We start from the raw sequence: 21,240 nt of genomic DNA, 5'->3' as shown, positions 1-21,240 counted from the left end.
TTTATCCATTCATCAGTTGATGGACATTTGGGCTCTCTTCATAGTTTAGCTATTGTTAGTAATGCTGCTATAAACATCAGGGTGCATATACCCCTTGGAATCTGTACTTTTGTATCCTTTGGGTAAATACCTAGTAGCACAATTGCTGAATCGTAGGGTAGTACTATTTTTAACTTTTGAGGAACCTCCAAACTGTTCTCCAGAGTGGCTGCACCAGTCTGCATTGTATATTTTTGTAAGTCATGTAATTGATATTTACTATCATAAAGGAAAATTCTAAAAATCAGAGCTTAAGGTTTTCCCAAAACATAAGTCCTTATTCTGGGATAACCAAATATGAATCCAGCTGTGAAGGTAAATGAACTGTTTGTTTAATATTCAAAAAATTGACTTGTATTTGGATATTTTATTCATTTTAAGTAAGCTAGTTCTATTGTTAAACCTGGATATGCACTTTCATTCTGTAAAAAAAAGCAAACAAAAAAAGAACAAAAAAGCTTAAGTATAGCATCAAGAATTCTATTCTTTTAACAGAAACTACTAGACACTTGAGTAAGAACACACTTCTCTATCCCTGTCCCTACAATGACAGGCTGCCTTTTCACAGCTCATTTTCATGATTAGCCCAGCACTGTTTAGAATAATTTTTAGTAATGGACCCAGAAAAGCATGTGGGCTTTAGAAATTAATGTGAATAAAAACGACAAAAAAGCCCAGGACTATCTGGTTTCACTGATGAATTCTGCCAAACATTTAAAGAAAAATTAAAGGCAATCCTTCTCAAACTCTTCCAAAAATTGAAGAGGAAGGAACATTCTTAAACTCACTTTATGAGGCCACCACTACCCTGATATCTAAGCAAGATGAACACAGTCCCAAGAAACTATAGATGTATATCCCTGATGAACTGACATGCAAAAATTTTCAACCAAATATTAGCAAAATAAATTCAATAGCACATTAAAAGCATCAAATGCCATGACCAAGTGAGATTTACACATGAGATTTACACCTGGGGTCAAGGGAGATTTACACCTGGGACGCAAAAATGGTTCTAACATACAAAAATCAGTAAATGTGATATACCACATTAATAGAATGAAAGATAAAAGTTATATGATCATCTAAATAGATGAAGAAAAAGCACTTAAAAATGCAACATCATTTCATGGTAAAAGCCCTCAAAAAAGTGGGTACAGAAAGAACATACCTCAGCACAATAAAGGCCCTCCATGTATGATAAATCCACAGCCAACATCGTACCCAATGGTAAAAACTTGAAAACTTTTCCTCTAATACCAAGAAGTAGGTAAGGGTACCCACTCTCACCACTCTTATTCAGCACAATACTAGAAGACCTAGCCAGAGCAACCAGGCAATAAAGAAAAACAAATGGCATCTAAATTGGAAAGGAAGAAATAAAACTGTCTTTATTTACTGATTATACAATCTTATATGTATATATAATCTAAACACTCCACCAGAAAACTGTTAGAACAAATCAAATTCAGTAAAGTTGCAGGATACAAAATCATATATGGAAATCAGTTTCATCTCTATATACCAACAAGATATCTGAAAAAGAGAGACAACTGCATTTACAATAGCATCAAAAACAGTAAAATACTTAGGAATAAATTTAATGAAGGATGTGAAAGATCTATATGTTGAAAACTCTAAGACATTGATGAAACAAACTGAAGAAGACACAAACAAATGGAAAGATATCCTGTGTTCATGGATTAGAAGAACTAATATTGTTAATAATGTCCATACTTTGTTTATGCACCACACCCAGTGCTCCATGCAATATGTGCCCTCCATAATACCCACCACCAGGCTCACCCAACCTCCCACCCCTGCCCCTCCAAAACTCTCAGATTGTTTTTCAGAGTCCACAGTCTCTCATGGTTCGTCTCCAATACCAGTTAAATGCTCCTGTTAACGAAAATTATAAAATAATGGATAGTAAGGAAATGAGTGATATATGAGTGGCAAAAAATGGGCAAAAAAATACCCAGTTAAGAAGAGGAATAACATTGATTGAGATACCAATATTTAGTTAGAGCATTTTCTTTTCTTTTTATCAAAATGAAATAGGGCTTATTTTATATTTTGAAAAATAATTTTTTTAATTAACATGTAATGTATTATTTGTTTCAGGGGTACAGGTCTGTGAATCATCAGTCTTAAAAAAAAATGTCCATACTACCCAAAGCCATCTACAGATTCAATGCATTCCTTATCAAAATTCCAAAAACATTTTTCACTGAAATAGAACAAACATTCCAAAACTCTGAATGGAATTTAAAAAAACAAACAAACAAATAAAAAAACCAAATAGCCAAAACAATCCTGAGAAAGAAGAACAAAGCTAGAGACATCACAGTTCCTGATTTCAAATTATACTACAATACCATAGTAGTTAAAACAGCATGGTATTGGCATAGAAACAGACATAGACTAATGGGAAGGAATCAAGGGCCCAGAAATAAAACCCCATGCATACCTTCAACTAATATTTGGCAAGGGCGCCAGAATACTCAATGGGGAAAAGATAATCTCTTCAATAAATGGTGCTGGGGAAAATGGATGCTCACATGCAGAAGAATAAAACAGCACCCCTATCATACACCACTCACACAAATGAACTCAAAATGGATTAAAGGCTTAAACATAAGGACTGAAAACATAAACCACATAGAAAAAAACTTAGGAAAAGCTCCTTGACATTGGTCTTAGAGATAACTTTTTGGGTATCACAGCAAAAATTCAAGCCTCAAGAGCGAAAATTTAAAAAGTGGGTCTATAAAATAAAATGCTGCATAGGGGCACATGGGTGGTTCAGTCAGTTAAGCACCCCACTTCGGCTCAGGTCATGATCTCAGGGTCCTGGGATAGAGGCCCATAGATTAGCAACGTACTTTCTGCCATTTATATCCTTTATTACAATAATGCATGAATAATGATTGCAATGAAACCTTGTGGAAATATATATATGACATTCACATTAATATCTAATGAATCCATTATGATTGGTGTTATTTTGATGAATACTAATTCATTTCAGAAGGTTAAGCTACTCAATTTAATAGTATATTTAATTAATGCAAAGCTGCAGTGGAATTCTCATGACATTAAATATTATAGTTACATGATATCAATTATATTAATATTGATCAGTGCCTTGACATTGAATATGAATAGGTAAAGTTTTTATGATCAAATATCAAATACTAAGGAGTCTTTGCAGTTTATTTCAAATTATTACAAATCCATGACAATATCAATAAATATAGGATAAATCAACATTTTACATAATTTAGTAATCCAAATTCACATTCCTCTTTATAATAAAAACCATAATGATGATGATAATGAATTTTAGTTAATATACTGACTGCATACTTTGTGCCAGGAACTATTCTATACTCTATGCACTTTATGTGAGTCAATTCATTTATGAGAAATAATTCTAGAACTCTCTATCTAATTTACATACAATTAAAAAAACTATAGTGATGCTCTTTTGTGAGAAAGTAAGTCCCTTAACTACTTACGAGCAGATATTTCACAGCTTTGCTGGAATTGAAGACTCATTCGTATCATCTTGAAAACCATAATAAAACAGATGTATGTTCATCCTCATTCAGAAAACTGTGTCTTTTAAGAAATAACGAGAGTGATACTTTATTTTTCTTATCATTCAAAGAAAAAGCATCTTTATAAATTACAACAGTGATAGACTCTACATTTAAATACAGTAGCTTATTTGTGCATTTTTATAAACTTAAATGTAAGTAAACATGTATCACTTAGTAAGATGTTAGATCGGGAGGAAAAGGTATCAACATAGTGTTGATCATAATCTTTTCACCTGTATCAGCTAAATCCTTTCCCTCTCCACTCTGCACCAAATCCCAACAGAAGATTTTATTTCCAACTTTACTGAGATTTTAACTATTTAACTTGTGCTTTCTCACCTCTATTCCACCTTACTCTCCTCTCCTTTCTTTTCTCTTATGTTTCCTTCTTGGGCAAGAAGATGGTACATGTCTATCTATTTCTTGCTAGGGCTAACAGCCACCTTGCACTTTGATGTATGAGGCTTTACTCTATCAATGAACCAAACTCCCTTCTAAAATTTAAGTTTCTTTCTCTAAAATTTGTTTTGCTTGATTTGGGGTTATGATTCATTTTTCTCTTTCCTCAAACATTTCTTTTCTCACCCCTGCTACCTTATAAAGATAATATCCTTCCACATTCTTCTAAGTTCTTCCAAGCCACCAATCCACACCACCACAGTTGCAGTCAATTTTTCTTTTGATAATCAAAAGATTTATCTCTTCAGCCTCCTAAAATCCTCTCCAGAACTTAAATGGATGACTAATTTCTCCAACTCTTTATTCCCTTAGCTTTCATGGTGTTATAGCTCATGGAGGTTTTCTCCTACTTCTCTGAACAATCTTTGGTTTTCCCATGTTTTTAGTTTTCACACCTTTTAAAGTGACATATCCTAAGATTCCATAGCAACCTCTCATTTTTTACCTCACAGATTCCTCGTTGATATGCATATCTATCCCTACAATTTCATCTTTTCCTTAAGGCAGAACTTTCAAACCTCAAACTTTAGCCCTGACTTCTCTCTCAAGTTCCATATCCTTATGTACAAATGATTCTTAGACATCTCCACATGAATATTTCCCAAGCACCTTAACAACATGTCCCAAGTTAAAAGGATTATTTTCCCAGACCTCAAATCTACCAATTACGATAAGAGGAAAACAACAATATCTCACTATTTTCTGTCTTCTTTCTCTTTGTTGATGCCATTAACACTTTTTCAATTACCAAGGCCTAATACTTGAAAAATCATATTTACCTCTTCTTTCTCCCTTAACCACCACTTCTATTCAGTTACCAAATCATTTGATTTTTAGTCTCAATTCAATCACATACATAGCCCACTTAAAAAATAACTTCTGTGGCTTTCCATTTCCTAAAGTCCATGTGAATTGTTTAGAGCTCATATTCATATTAATGTGAATGTCATCCACATCCTGACTTGTACATCCTTTTATAGAACCATCTCTTGCTATTTCTCTCCAAGCACCCTTCCACCAAATATGCTCTTCTCCCAAACTAGCTAACTTTCCTTGCTTCCATGATACTGTTCATAATACCCCTTTGGCCTAAAATCCCTCTCCTCATGTTCATACACATATTCGTCAGTTCATACAGTGAGTACCTATCTACTACATGCAAGATACTGTTCTAGATGCTAGAGACGAGATGGTGAAGAAAACAATGACCCTCCCGATGCTAATGGAGCCTATATTCCAGTGAGAAGACAGAAATTAAGTAAGTGAACATAATAAAATGTCAGGTATGAAAAATGAAACAAAATTAGGGGACAGAGGCTAATCTCTAAAATCTAGCACTCAGGGAAGAGTTCCCTGACAGGAGTGATATTTGAACAGTAATCTGAAGGATATCAGAGAGCCAGACACATTATATTGGGATCTGTGTAATAGTATGGACAAAGGCCCTTGACAAGAGTATGTGTGAAGTGTTAGAGGAATAGTAGGGAAACCAGGGTGGCTGATGTACATTGAGTGAGGGGGTTTCAAAAAAAGAAGGTAAGAACCAAGGTCTGAATAACCAAAAGTCAATTCTCCAAGGCTACAGACTATAATAAAGATACAGAATTTATTCTCAGTGTGATAAAAAATATTTGGAGGATGGAGAGCAGGGAGTGATATGATTTTATCATTTTTCAGAAAGCTCACTTTGCAAGTGTACAGAGACTGGGGAGGGTGGTAGAAACAGTAAGCAGAGAACGGGAGTTAGAAGACTGTGGGACCAGTCCAAGTAAGAGATAATTGTGGCTTAGGCTGGGGGAATTGGCATAAAGGTGGTAAGAAATTAGAAAATTAAAGATTAATGTGAGAGACAGAAACAAAGAGATTTGTTGATAATTGCACATGAGAAATGAAAGAATGAGAAGAATCTTGGATGACACCTGAATTTCGGCCCTGAGCACTATGGTGGATTATGACGTGCCATCTTCTGAGAAAAGAAACACTGAACAAGGAGCAGATTTGAATAGGGAATCAAAAGGTCAACTTTGGACTTGCTAACTTTGAAAATGGGCATTAGACTGCAAAGTAGAAATGTCTAGTCAATCCTTTAATTATGAGTCTGGAGTTCAAGGGACAGCTCAAGGATGGAGAGTTCCATTTGAATCACCAGATTTTTTGTGTGTGTCCTTTGGGGTCATTGAACTGGATGAGATCACTCCCTTCAGTGATTCTCAACCCTGGCACACTTTCGATTCACTGGGGAAGCTTTAAATTAAAATACTGATTCTGTTCCCATCCTCAGAATGACTAAATCCAAAATCTCTGCAGGGAACCCAGGGTATCTGAATTTTTAAAACTCCTCTAATGTGTGACTAGGTTGAAGAATTCCTGACCTGTGGAAATGATGGGGGTAGACGTCTGAGTACTTAACTCTGGGGCACACCAACATTTAGAGACATGTAAAAAGCAGGTTACAAAAAGGAGGCCAGAACCAAGCTTGCCCACCAAGGCACAGAGGAAATCAAGAGGACAGTGCAGTATCCCATAAGCCAAAAGAGCATTTAAAGAAAGACAAATGAATTCAGTCAAATGTACATTAAGAGTTTAGTTAAGGTGAGGACTGAGATTACACCACTGGATTTGATCATGTGAAGGTAGCTGTAACAAGTGGTTTAGAGAGTAGACAAGGACAAAAGACTACTGCCATAAATTAAAAAGAGTAGAAGATTGTGAAGTAAAGAAAAGAAGCAACAGGAACTCTTGCCATATACATCTGTCAGTGCTTTGCCCATTTCCAAGGCCTAGTTAAAAGGCGCTGAAGCCTCTGTTAATCTCACCAGCTAGAGGCAATTTCTCCTTTGGGCAATTTCTACTTTCCCTTTTTTTTTTTTTTTTTTGAGATGCCAACTTGAACTCTAGTTATTTATGCTCTTAGTGGAGAAGGATCACATTTGGTTAATTTTTCTATGCCCCAAAGTGAAGAAGTAGATTCTTAGTAACTGTTGGCACAAGGTTTAGGAAAGAAAAAGCTTTGAAATGGGGCACCTGGGTGTCAGTCAGTTAAGCATCTGCCTTCAGCACAGGTCATGATTCCATGGTCCAGGGCCCTGTGTGGAGCCTTGAGTCCTAGGGGGAGAGTGGGGATGTAGTGAGAGGCTTGTGGCTCCCTGCTTAACAGAAAGTCTGCTTCTCCCTTCCTCTCCCTCTGCAGCACCCACCCCCATGCACATACTCTCTCTCTCTCAAAAAAAAAAAAAAAAAAAAGAAAAGAAAAGAAAAAGAAAAAGCTTTGAAATATGCTGGAAAAGCAATGAGGGTTACTGCAGTACTAAGTGAGCAGGACTCTCATCTCACACACCAGAAAGGGAAGATGTCGAAATTTCTCAGCTGTTTCAAGTAATTGTGAAGTATTGAGAGATTTTTTTTTAAAAAAAGGCAAAAATAATCAAAGAGCTGAAAAAAAGTTTCTTTAATTATCTCTAATGCTATGCTCATTCCTGAGCACTGTGAGGCACTAAATGGCAGTTATGTGACAAGCTACTGACATGCATTAGATGACAACAAACCATTCATCCTCCTCATAAATCACAGGGGACCACCAGGCCTCACCTGGATCCCCAGCTTTGCCTCTACCAAGGGGATCAGCCGGAAAAGCCTGAAGTTGTTGTTAAGGAGCTGCCGTGGTCATGGTATAGGATTAGTACCTCCTCCTCCATTTGTACACAGTAGGCTCGTGGGGTGAGGGCACAATAGGGACCCAAAGCCACTCACATAAACACGGGGGGGGGGGGACATGCACGTAGGACCTGTGCACTCTACTCCACATTAGCTAAATGTGAATACAGAGAAACACATCACCGACTGCTGGCCCTAGAAATCCACCCTGTGCACCCTCGCCCAGCAGTCAGTATATATACATATACTTCTTTTGTTTCCATGCTTTTGGAGGACAGAAGAGAAAGATGTATCACTTGGGGGCCTGGGTGGCTCAGTTGGTTAAGTGTATGCCTTTAGCTCAGGTCATGATCTTGGGGTCCTGGGATCGACCCCCACGTGAGTCAGACTCCCTGCTCAGCAGAGAGCCTGCTTCTCCCTCTCTCTCTGGACTCCCTCTGCTTGTACTCTCTTGTGTTTTCTCTCTCTCTCTCTCTAATAAATAAATAAAATCTTTTAAAAATTTTTAGAAAATAAAAATAAAAGTGATAAATTTTGAGATAACAATAAAATAATAATATTTTAAAGTGGGATTTTAAGTCAATGTAAAAATCAAGGTGTTTTCATTTCTGACTTAGTCAATTAAACATGGGTGTTAAGAAACAAAATTAACCTAGTACATATTATAAAGACAGACCATCTTCAGAACTCATGTTCAGGCATGCATATACATATAAACACAGCCTCCCATTTTACATCTCATTAGTAGGATGGTATAGAGGCAGTAATTATTTCTCCTTTGACATTATACTCTCAGTTTCTAGCCCACTATCTTCTTTCTTTATGTTCAGTGTCTTCCATCTTGTTGATTCTAAATGAATGAAGCTCCCAAGATACTGGCAGGCAAGCTCTTCTGTGTGGTGCAACTATGTATGGTCTGCACAGCTATTTGTCCTTTGCCTGCTCTGACTCTGTTGCAAAGAGGAACTGCAGTCTTTACATTTCCCTACATCAATGGGAGCACTGTTCTTCCCAGTATGTAAAGCATAGGCTTTATGCATTTCACTTTATGCAATGATGCATTTCCAGTATCTGAGGACTTTAACAATTGTCCATAAATATCAGGCAAATTGGGCTTTGATCATCTACCATGTTACCTCAGAGTTTGTTTTACAGGTGTGAAGATTTAGTGGCACTGGGCCATACATCTAGTAAGTGAATGTCTTCACTGTTTTCTGCTCAAACAAAACAAACTAAATCAAATTGTTTTCTCCCTAAGAGCTCTAAGATTTTGGAAAGAATACAACTGATGTCCCCTGAAATCTATATTCTTGGTTGAAAAATCAAAAGAATACTGTTTCCATGCCTTACATGGTTGCTCTGGGTTACTTCCCTTAAGATATAACCATGATGAGTTTAGAAAAGTAGTTTCTGATCAATATAGTAGAACTTTCCCCTTCTGTGAACTAGACACTATTTCTTTTAATGCAGCTTAAGATGGCAACAGATGGGATATGGCATTAAACACTGCCAGATGTTTCATGGTGTATATTCTGAGAGTCATCACTGCAACTCATGTAATTCTAAATGGAAGTGTAGGTCACAGTTGCTATGTATCCTAACAGCTCTCTATTTTCATCCCAAATCATTGTCAATCATGGCACTTAAATGCCTGGTCTATATTGTAGGTCTGAGAAAATTACCTTTACTTTCTCTCATATTAAATAGTGATCATTTCTCTTTTTTTAAAGATTTTATTTATTTATTTGACAGACAGAGATCACAAGTAGGCAGAGAGGCAGGCAGAGAGTGAGAGGGGAAAGCAGGCTCCATGCTGAGCAGAGAGCCCAATGTGGGGCTCCATCCCAGGACCCTGGGATCATCACCTGAGCTGAAGGCAGAGGCTTTAACCCACTGAGCCACCCAGGCGCCCCAAATAGCGATCATTTCTTGCCTTATAACTTCTAAAATTATCTATTTTCCCCTGTACACAGGACCTTAGCTAGTACTATTTTTATAGGAGCCAATGCCTTTTTCTAAATATGTTAACTAAAAGATGTTCTCTTTTAATTTTTTTCATTTAAATTCAAATTCAATTAATTAGCATACACTATATTATTAGTTTCAGAGGTAGGGCTCTGTAACTTATCAGTCTTATATAATACCCAGTGCTCATTATATCACAAGCCTTCCTTAATATCCATTGCCTAGTAACCCCATCCCCCAACCCCTCTCCCCTCCAGCAAACCTCAGTTTGCTTCCTATGATTAAGAGTCTCTGATGGTTTGTCTCCCTCTTTGCTTTCATCTTGTTTTATTTTTCCCTGTCTTCCCCTATGATCCTCTGTTTTGTTTCTTAAATTCCACACATGAGTGAGATTATAATTGTCTTTCTCTGATTGACTTACTTCTTTTAGCATTAATACCCTCTAGTTCTATCCACGTTATTGCAAATGACAAGATATCATTTTTGATAGCTGAGTAGTATTCCATTGTACATATATACCACATCTTCTTCTTAATGGGTGATGGTTATTAAGGAGGGCACTAGTTATGATAAACACTGGGTGTTACGTATAAGCAATGAATCACTAAATTTTATATCTGAAAAAAATAATAAAAGATGTCTTCTTAGGACAAATGCTTTTGAGAAAAATAGCCATATTCATTCTTTTAAACAACAATCTCTTTATCTCTATCCAATATGAAAACATACATGGGGAAAAATACTTAATTTACTTAGTTGTAAATTACCTTAATATCCAATTTGTTGGAAAAGCAAAAAGCCACCTTAAAATTACATGTTAGCTGTATTAACTATAAATCTGATAGTTTCAAAATGATGTCTGAAAACTTTTCAGAGAGACTTTTATCAAGTTATTTATCATAAATTACTAAAAATGCTGGCAAAATGTATGCTTTATCTCCTAACTCCTTTCTACCCCTCTGCTATAAAGCAGGATGGTGATTGTCTTATTACAGTCAAAAGAATGCAGAGTACAAACATTATATGATTCTAATAACAACATAAAATAGTCTGAGTAACTTTTTTGGATAATATTATTTTCAAATCTTTATGTAATTGTACTCAGTACAAAACAGGAGATTCATTTTTTCTACAAGGTCAATTAAATATGCAATTAAAAGTTATTCCCGCATGTCTTCCTCCCATGGCTGTCAGTGCAAATTCTCCAGGGTACTGATTTGTACATTGTACAGAATCATTCATGTGAACTGTATTCCAAATGGCTTTAAAATATTAAAAGTTCCATTTTACAATTTCTTTTGCTCAGTGATCAGTGTGGTGAATCTCCTTTATCTTGATAAAGGTCATAATGTTTTTTTATTCTTCAAAGTGCCTGATTTTGTGGGTTGTAGCAGGAAGAAAGAGTGAAGAGGAGAGAGCAGGTCATGAGAAAGAGAGCACAATCAACATCAAGAAAGAGATGATATTTAAGTAGAATTAAATAAAATTCCCCTCATTCTGGGTATTTCTTTCTACCCTTTGTAGATGGCCATTGTTCATGACGCAACAAAAATGTAAAGAAGGGAACCGAAAAATAAACAAATTTTGTCTTTATAATTTCAAACATCTGTTCAGAGGAATAGGAATGATTTTTATTCAGAGTCAATATATTTAGGAGAAGTTCTGATCAGTAGAAAAAATCTTAAGTTTCCCTACTACCTTTCCATCTCCCCAAAGAGGATAATCCTTTTGGACTGTTGGTGGGAATGCAAACCAGTGTAGCCACTCTGGAAAACAGTATGTGGAGATTCCTCAAAAAGTTAAAAAGAGAGCTACCGTACAACCCAGCAATTGCACTACTAGGTATTTATCCAAAGGATACAAACAGAGTGATTCAAAGGGGCACATACACCCCAATGTTTATAGCAGCAATGTCTACAATAGCCAAAATATGGAAAGAGCCCAAGTGTTCATCAATTGATGAATGGATAAAGAAAATGTGAGAATATATATATATATATATATATATATATACACACACATGTAGGTATGTATATATATATATGCAATAGAATATTACTCAGTCATCAAAATGAATGAAATCTAGTCATTTCCAATGACACAGATGGAACTAAAGTGCATTATGCTAAGCAAAATCAGTCAGGCTGAGAAAGACGAATACCATGATTTCACTCATATATGGAATTTAAGAGCCAAAACAGATGAACATAGGGGAAGGGAAGAATAAAATAAGATAAAAACAGAAAGGGAGGCAAACCATAAAGGGTCTTAACTATAGGGAACAAACTGAAGATTGCTGGAGGGGAGGTGGATGTGGGGGTGGGGTAAATGGGTGATGAGTATTAAGGAGGCCACTTGTGATGACCACTGGGTGTTACATGCAACTGATAACTCACAAAATTCTACCCCTGAAACTAATACTACATTATATGTTTACTACCTTGAATTTAAATAAAATCATGAAAAGAGAATGAAGATGTGAATAAACAACATCAGCAATGAAAAACAGGTAACTAATTATTAAGAAACCTAGCACTGAAGATTAAAAACCATACATATGACCCAACAATCCCTCTTCTGGTTATATATCCAAAAGAAACTAAATCAGCAGTTTGAAGAGATTTTTGCACTCCCATGTTCATTGCAACACTATTCACAATAGCCAAGATATGGAAACAACCCAAATGTTCATCAATGGATGGTTAAAGAAAATGTGGAATGTGTATATATGATGGAATATTATTCAGCCATAAAAAAGAAGGAAATTCTACCAGTTGTGACAATATGAATGAACCTGTAGTACTTATGCTAAATGAAATAAAGTAGACACGAGAAGACAAACACTGTATGTACTCACTCATATAAGGAATCTAAACAAAACAAAAGTCAAATTCATAGAAAGAGTAGAATGGTGGTCACCAGAGTCTAGGTAGTGGAGAAAAATGAGAAATGCTGGTTAAAGAAAGGGTCAAACTTTAAGTGATAAGGTAAATAAGTTCTCATGCTTACTTCAGCAGTACATACACTAAAATTGGAATGCTATAGAGGAGATTAGCATGGCCCCTCTGCAAGAATGACGTGCAAATTCATGAAGCATTCTATATTTTTCCACTTTCTTACACCACACACAAAAACACATTCGAAATGGATGAAAGACCTACATGTGAGACAGGAAACCATCAAAATCCTAAAGGAGAACACAGGCAGCAACCTTTTTGACCTCAAAAGTAGCAACTTCTTACTAGACACATTTCTGGAGGCCAGGGAAACAAAAGCAAAAATGAACTATTGGGACTTCATCAAGATAAGAAGCTTCTGCACATTGAAGGAAACACTCAACAAAACTAAGAGGCAACCTATGGAATGGGAGAAGATATTTGCAAATGACATATCTGAAAAGAGGTTAGTATCTAAAATCTATAAAGAACTTATCAAACTCAACACCCAAAAAACTAAAAATCCAGTTAAGAAACAGGCAGAAGACATGAATAGAAATTTTTCCAAAGAAGACATCCGGACGGCTAATGGACACAAATGGATACTCAACATCATTCATCATCAGGAGAATGCAAATCAAAACTACAATGAGATATCAACTCTCACCTGTGAGAATGGTGAAAATTAACAACACAGGAAACAACAGATTTTGGTAAGGATGCAAAAAAAGGGGAACCCTCTTACACTGTTGGTGGGAATGCAACCTGGTGCATCCACTCTGGAAAACAGTATGGAGGTTTCTCAAAAAGTTAAAAACAGAGCTACCCTATGACCCAGCAATTGCACTACTGGGTATTTACCCAAAGGATACAAAAATATTGATTCAAAGGGACACATGTACCCTGATGTTTATTACAGCATTATCCACAATAGGAATATTATGGAAAGAACCCCAAGGTCCATTGACTGATGAATGGATGAAGAAGAGGTGAATATGAATATATATATATATATGTATACATATATATATATGTATACATATATATATATATATATAAACATCCAGATATATACACACACATAATACTCATCCATCAGAAAGAATGAAATCTTGCCATTTGTAACGATGTGGATGAGGTTAGAGTGTATTATGCTAAGAGAAGTCAGTCAGTCAGAAACACAAATACCATATGATCTCACTTATATGTGAAATTTAAGAAATGAAACAGATGAAAACGGTGGAGAGGGGAGGCAAACCATATAAGGGGCTCTTAGAACAAACTGAGGGTTGCTGGAGGGGAGGCGGGCAGGGGGATGGGTTGAATAGGTGATGGGTATTAAGGAGGACACTTAACTGTGAAGAACACTGGGTGTCATTCATAAGTGATGAATCACTAATTCTACTCCTGAAACTATTACTACACTGTATGTTAATCAACTGGAATTTAAATAAAAACTTGAAACAAAACAAAAAATATAGGATGAATAAGTTACTGGGACCTAATGTACAACACAGTAACTATACTTAATCATAGTGTATAGTAGACTTGAAATTTACTGAGAACAGATCCTAAGCACTCTCACAATGCACATGCAGAAAAAGGTAACTATATAAGGTGACAGATATGTTAATTAACTTGATTGTGGTAATCATTTCATAATATATACATATATCAAATCATCACATTGTATACTTTAAGTATATACAATTTTATTCATCATAATACCTCAATAAACCTGGACAAATATCAAATAAAGGTAAAAATAGGGGCACCAACATGGCACAGTCATTGAGCATCTGCCTTCAGCTCAGGTGATGATCCTAGGGGCCTGGGATTGAGCCCTGCATGGGGCTCCCTGATCAGCAGGAAGACTGTTTCTCCCTCTCCCCCCGCCACTTCTGTTCCCTCTCTCTCTGTGTCTCTCTCTGTCAAGTAAATAAATAAAATCTTTTTAAAAAATAAAGGTAAAAATAATAAAATATAGTGATAGATGTAATAGAAAAATATGAAAACCTAGGTAATATAAAAATATTCTAGGGAAATATAAACTAGCAAGTGGCCCATCATGAAGAAAACCATAAAATTAAAGAAATAGTAGTTAAATTTTTAGAACCACAAAGATATCAGACTACTAAGCTTTTTTAAAAAAGCTAATTTCAACTGTGGGGAAAAAAACCTGCTTCAATATATAGAACAGAAAATAGACAATTTCTCATTTTCTGAGCTTAGTAATGTCTGTGATCCCCAAGAAAGAAAAGCACAAGAAAACAAAAACATAGATTAATCACACTTAAAACACAGAACTGAAATTCAAACATAGTATCAGCAAATCACAGTCAATATTTCATTTTAATGACCTCATCACCAATGGTTTAATCTCAAAATTCAAGGACAGCAAAATTTAAGAAAATTCACCAACAAAGTTAATTCATGAAAATAATGTATCTAAATGAGGAAAAACATAACTAAATATAGGTCAATATACCATTGAATGATATCCAGCAATCATTCATGATTAAAAAAAAAAACTTGGCAAACAACTTTCATAAATATATCCACCAAATATGTACAGCAAATATTTATACAGCATAGGATGCAAAGTCTAGGATAATTTACATTAAATTCAGAAATTTAAAAAGTCATCTCTTATCAACACTACTAATCAACCTTATCCTAAAAGTTCTGGCCACTACAAAAGATGAGAGAAAAAAATAAGTGGAGAATGAATGCAGAAGTTGGAAAATATGAAATAAAATATTTTCAGTGGTCATGATCATCTATATAATCAATCCAAGATAAGCAGCCAACAAACAGGTAGATCTAAAGAGGGAATTCAACAGTGGCTAAATACAAGATCAACACAGAAAACAAAACAAAACAAAACACCTAATAGCTACCCTGTATAGCAACAATGAATCATTAAAAAAAAATTATTCAGGACTATGAAATTTGAAATGGACACATTTGGATGGATTTGAATGAAACCGAGAACCATGAACTTTAAAATTACCTTAAGTCACACTTGCCAAATGAAATCTCCATTCCTCTCTCCAATCTAAGGAAGTCAGCCCTTCCTCTGTTTAAATATATGTATGTATATCTTTAAGGCGACTTCCGGGCGGGACTTCCTGCCTCGGTCCATTGGACCATGCTCCGTCATATTTGATTCTGGTTCATCTGAGAAAGGCAACCGGAAGCACTAGGCAGAGACCGTTGCTCCGGCGGTTTTTTCTCCAACCGAACGGACGCCATATTCAAGGTTGGGGCGTAACTCTCTCTTTGTAGGAGCTGTGTTACCTCAGCTTTTTTTTTTTCTTATCTTTATTTTTATGTGGTGTCCCTTGGTGTGGAGATTTGGTGTCTGACCGTGGCGTGGACAATCTTTTGCCTCATTTTTCCTCACACCCTCTGAGGCGCGCCCTCTCGGGGCCTTGATACTGTAGCAATGGCGGAGGCTGGCGGACAGATGGATCCCAACCGCAACATTGTAACCTTTGAGGATGTGTGCATATACTTCTCCCCAGAGGAGTGGGAGCTACTTGATGAAGCTCAGAAACGCCTATACTGTAAGGTGATACTGGAAAACTTTCTACTGGTGACCTCACTGGGACTTCCAATTTCCAGATATCATTTAATTCCCCAACCACTACCAGTGAGAGAGCACGCGGTTCCTGCAAATGTAGCCATAGCTCCAGCAGGGGCAGGGAGATTCAGGGGGAGCCACAGCCCTTGTCATAAAGTAGAAAATGAAGATGCATCTTCTGAGCTGGGTGTTTCTTTAAGAGAGTCACAGGGGAAAATTCTCAGCGTGGGTCCTTCCATCCAAAAGAGCCACCCATGTAACATGTGTGACCCAATCTTAAAAGACATTTTGCATCTGTCTGAGCAGCAGGTAACATCCCTTGGGCCTCACGCACATCCATGTGGGTCATGTGGAAGAACCTTCTGGGTCACTGTCAACACTGACCAGATCCCAAAGCAGAAGAGTGAAGAAGTCCCTAGGAGGAAAAAAGACCAAGATTCCTTTGTGAAGAGTTACGGAAGCTACAAGTCAGAGAATGCCTTCACTTGCAAAGAGGATGAGAAGGACTTCGTGGCCCCCTCAAGACTTGTCCAGCACCATGCCACTACAGATGAGGAGAAGCCATGCAGCAGCATCCATTGTGAGAAAGCCCTTTACACTGGACAAAAAGATTACAAGTGCAGTGAATGTGGGAAAGCTTTTAGCACCAGAGGCAAATGTGTTAGGCACCAGAAAATGCACTCTGGAGAAAAGCCTTATGAGTGCAACGACTGTGGGAAATCTTTTGCCTGCAACTCCAACCTCCAAGTACACCAGAGAGCTCACATGGGATCAAGGTCTAATGAGTGTGCTGAGTGTGGGAAATCTTTTGTCAGAAAATCTCATCTTATTCAGCACCAGAGAACACACGGCGGAGCAAAACCTTATGAGTGCAGTGAATGTGGGAAAGCCTTTGGCCGCAAAGACACACTTACTCAGCACCAAAAAATTCACAGTGGAGAAAGGCCTTTTATGTGCAGCCGATGTGGGAAAGCCTTTCTCCGCAAAGATGCACTTGCTGAGCACCAGAAAAGCCACACTGGAGAGAGGTCTTACGAGTGTGATAGATGTGGGAAATTCTTTAGCCACAGTTCCTACGTTAAAGTACATAAGAGAATTCACAGTGGAGCAAAACCTTATGTGTGCGGTGACTGTGGGAAAGCCTATGTCAGTCACTCCCAGCTTCTTCAACACATGAAAGTTCACACCACAAGGCCGATGGATGAAGTGAATGTGGGCAACTCTCTGGTGACAGATCCAACCTCATCATGCACCGGAGACATAACATCAGAGCAAAGCCGTATGTGTTCAGCAAACATGGGAGGGCCTACAGAAGGCCCTCCCACCGGGCTTGGCACATAAAAGTTCATATCAAAGAAAGGCTTCCTATGTGTGTGAGTTTTGGTGATCCTTTAGCTACATCTTTTAAGTTCATTTAGCACCAGGAACTTCACACCAAAGGGAAGCCTTAAGAGAGCAGGGAATGCGCTTTCTCCTTGCTCAACATAATATGACTCATAAAAGAGAAAAGCTCTGAAAGTAGCCTTTCAGATGGGGTCAATATCCCGAAGTTGAACTTCGTACATGCAGGCATCCATGCTGGGGAGGCAACTACAAGTGCCAGGTATGTGGGAAGGCTTCAGGACCCCCTTTTACATTTTCTGAACTCCCCAGCACCTTCACCTGGCCTGAGCTATTCCATTGTCTGTGTCTGTTGCAGAGACCACTGCACCTCTGTCAGTGGTCAGGGCCCCACACCATGTGGCTGTCACCCCAGTGTACTCAGGCAAGGCACACCTCCACCCTCCCTCCTATATCCTGGAGGGAATCATGAGGGATATGAACCCATTAGGGATCCTCACTTCCTACCCGCAGATGGTTTCAGTGTGGACATGACCCAGCACCTGCCAAAAAGATCTGAGCTGGAATCTGCTGCAGTTTTCCAGAGGTTTTTGTTTTCGTGGACAGTACTGACTCTACATGAGATAGCGGATTTCTCCAGCCTCCAAATCACCCAGCCTTGGAACTGCCTGTCCCACCCTGATCTTCTTTGTGCCCTGAAAAAAGCCTTATTTTAAAGCCCTTGTTCTGTTCACTGTGTGGGTTGGTTGAGAAAAGAAATGGGCTTTTGAGAAACAGGTCATGACTCAATGAGCTCATTTCTTCCCTTCACACCTGTATACAAGGGTGTTGAGTGTTTTCCACAGTCAGGAACAAAAACTAGGATTGTGGGCTAAGTAGAGTGTGCTGTCCAATTCGGTAGGCACCAGCCACAAATGACTAGTGAGCCCCTGAAATGTGGCTGGTGTGAGCTGAGATATGTTGTATGTATAAAATGTGCACTAGATTTCTAAAACATAGTATGAGAAAGAGAGAGAGAGAGAGAGATAGAATGTAGAACATCTCCTTATAATCTTTATTTGGCTACATATTAACATGATAATATTTGGGGTATATTGGGCTAAATATGTTATTAAAATGTTTAAATAGAGAGAGAGAGATGAGCTTTGCCAACATGAAGAGAAGAACACTTTCTGTGGCAGCCCCAAATTTTATGTGCATCACAGAAAATGGCAGGATGGCAAAGAACAGCTCTCATCTAATTTGGCCTAATTGGCAATGCAACTCCAACCTCCTTTCCTAAACCTTCTTAGGAAAAATGATTCAGCCTTGTGGGACGGATCTTATGACCTAGATGTCAGGATCTCCTATGAGCCCTAAGCTCGCCTTGATAAAGGGGTGAGTGGTATGACAACCTCCGTGTGTTCTGGGAAGAGCAGGACTTAAGTCCATTTTTCCTAGGGGATGTCTCACATTCCCAAACACTGTTGAGCTGTAGCTATCTGCTGAGACGTACCCAGAAGTTATCAGCCTCTGTGAAGTCCAAAATTTGGGAGGCAGATAAGACATTCAGAGGCTAAGTAGGAAACCCAATTGATATATATCTTGTTCTGATGCATAGAATGTTGTCATTTTTCCTGCAACTCGAATTTATTAAGGGTAAAGATACTAGTTTTGTTTTTCTACTTTACAAAATTTTAAGCATTAGCACTTAGTAAGGCTGACTCTGGTAAAGATTGTTTTATTTAGATATTCTAATGTTGACTTGATTATAACTTATTTAGAGAACTCTTTCAAAACTTAATAGTTAAAATATGCCTTTAAGATTAAAAAAAAACATAGAAATACTGAGTACAGAAACCTTGATTAATTAGGGAGTGGTGGAGATTGTGGCAAACTAAAGGTTATGTGTCTGCTCTGAAGGGCAGACGTAAATTTCATGTGACTGTGGCTCTGGGTTAAAGGTGTACAGAAATTCTTAGAACCTACAGACCTCTTTATCTCCTGTGGCAGAGGTCAGTATCAGAGCAAACCATCAAAAGGTTTTCTGGATTCCTATACTGCCCTGGGCTGTTGACCTTAGGCCATCACTGCACAGGCAGGTATCCCAGAGCAGGGAAGAGAGAGACTGCAGTCTCAGATGGGTCTTGTGATCCAGCCAGTGTTTGGGTGAACATGGTATTAATTGTTCTCTAGTTTTTACTGCCACTGAGACAGGGCTGACCCTACCAAGATATGAGAAGTACGAAATAGTTGAAAGAATATAGGGTTGGTTGATTTCCCAAAAGAGATGGGAGATCCAGATTTTTATATGGTAGCATTATATCTCTTAATAGCTTTATTGGCGTATAAGTGGAATATAATAAGTTGCACATATTTAAGTTGTACTGTTTGATGAATTTTGACATATGTAGACATCTGTGATACTATCACCATAAGTAAAGTAATGAGCATATTATTAGCCCTCAAAGTTTTTTCATGTCGCTTCATAATCTATTCCTCTTGCCCCTCTGTAACCCCTCATTCTTATTCAACCATTTATTTGTTTTATTTCACAGTACTTTAATTTGCGCATTCTGGTATTTTGCAAAATATATATATATAATAATACAAATAAATAATAAAGTGAGTATAGCTGCTTTTTAAACCTTCTTTCAGTAAGCATAATTGCTCAGAGATAAATTATTTTTCTGTTGCTGAGTACTATTTCACTGTGTATGGATGTAATATGGATATAATACAGTTATTCACCTATCAATTGTTGGTGGCCATTTGTTTCCAGATTCTAACTATTAAAAATAAAGCTTATTTGAAGGAAAAAAAAGAGAATCTTTAATGAATTTACAGAGGCAGTTGCCTTGCAAAAGAAAGGCAACTCTTCAAAAACAAAGCCCTTCACTCACATTGTCTCTCCATTGCCCTTGAGGAGTCAGATTCTAGCATGGTCTAGGGAAGGATTTCAAGATCTGGGGAGGAGATAGCACTTACATCCAATGTCATTGCAAACTGTTGCTAATTTGTGTAAACAAAAAATCAAGAAGTATTGTGGGAATGGATTTTAAGTTTGCTGGACCAAGGAGAATAGAACACATGGTTAAACTAGGTAACATTGATCAAAATAGGTAAACTTGGACCACCTGTGTGGCTCAGTTGGTTGAGCAACCGACTCTTGATTTGGCTTGGATCATGATCTCAGGGTCTTGGGGATCCAGCTCCGAACAGCACTGGGCTCCACACTTAGTGGGGAGTCTGCTTCTCTCTCTCTCCCTTTAACCCTCTCTCTCGTTCATTCTTCTCTCTAAAATAAATAAATAAATCTTTCAAAAATGATAGGTAAACTTCCCAGAGATTTGGCCTTAATGGACGAAGTGAAGCAGATGCAAGCAGATCTAACAGTTTGCTAAAGCCTGACCTGAATGGTTGCCTACATGAAAGAGTTAAAATGCCCCAGAATTTCCCCAGGACAATTTTTCTGTATCTCAGAGATATGACTCCTGGGCAAATTACATCAGTTTTTGCTTCTCTGGTTTCCATGTAGGTTTAGCCAGTGGGAGGCACTTAAGGGAGACTGGAGGGCAGAAGGTAAGGAGGATTCAGTTTTCTTCTCCTCCCTCGATGCAGCAGCTGGCCTCTCTGGCAATTTCTGCGTCTCCTATTCTTCCAAACAGTCTGGCCA

General features: G+C 37.6%; 1 protein-coding gene and 1 non-coding gene across 2 annotated transcripts; both read left to right on the top strand.

Moving 5' to 3' along the window:
- Positions 1-12,727: 12,727 nt before the first annotated feature.
- On the top strand, positions 12,728-12,830 carry LOC116882670. Its single transcript, XR_004385679.1, has one exon. It is a non-coding gene; the product is annotated as a U6 spliceosomal RNA (small nuclear RNA).
- A 3,276-nt stretch (positions 12,831-16,106) lies between these two features.
- On the top strand, positions 16,107-17,585 carry LOC116882654 (zinc finger protein 772-like). The gene has a single exon (XM_032883172.1). It carries the CDS (start codon positions 16,107-16,109, stop codon positions 17,583-17,585), a length of 1,479 nt encoding a protein of 492 aa, XP_032739063.1.
- Positions 17,586-21,240: the final 3,655 nt, after the last annotated feature.

This window comes from Lontra canadensis, unplaced genomic scaffold (assembly GCF_010015895.1).
Source record: "Lontra canadensis isolate GAN:19392208 unplaced genomic scaffold, GSC_riverotter_1.0 scaffold86, whole genome shotgun sequence".
Classification (NCBI taxonomy): domain Eukaryota; kingdom Metazoa; phylum Chordata; class Mammalia; order Carnivora; family Mustelidae; genus Lontra; species Lontra canadensis.
Note: the sequence above shows the minus strand (reverse complement) of the source record. Positions and strands in the feature narration are given on the sequence as shown.

Excerpts from the sequence above, each read along its gene's own strand:
- LOC116882654 (XM_032883172.1), top strand. The coding sequence starts at position 16,107 with ATGGCGGAGGCTGGCGGACAGATGGATCCCAACCGCAACATTGTAACC.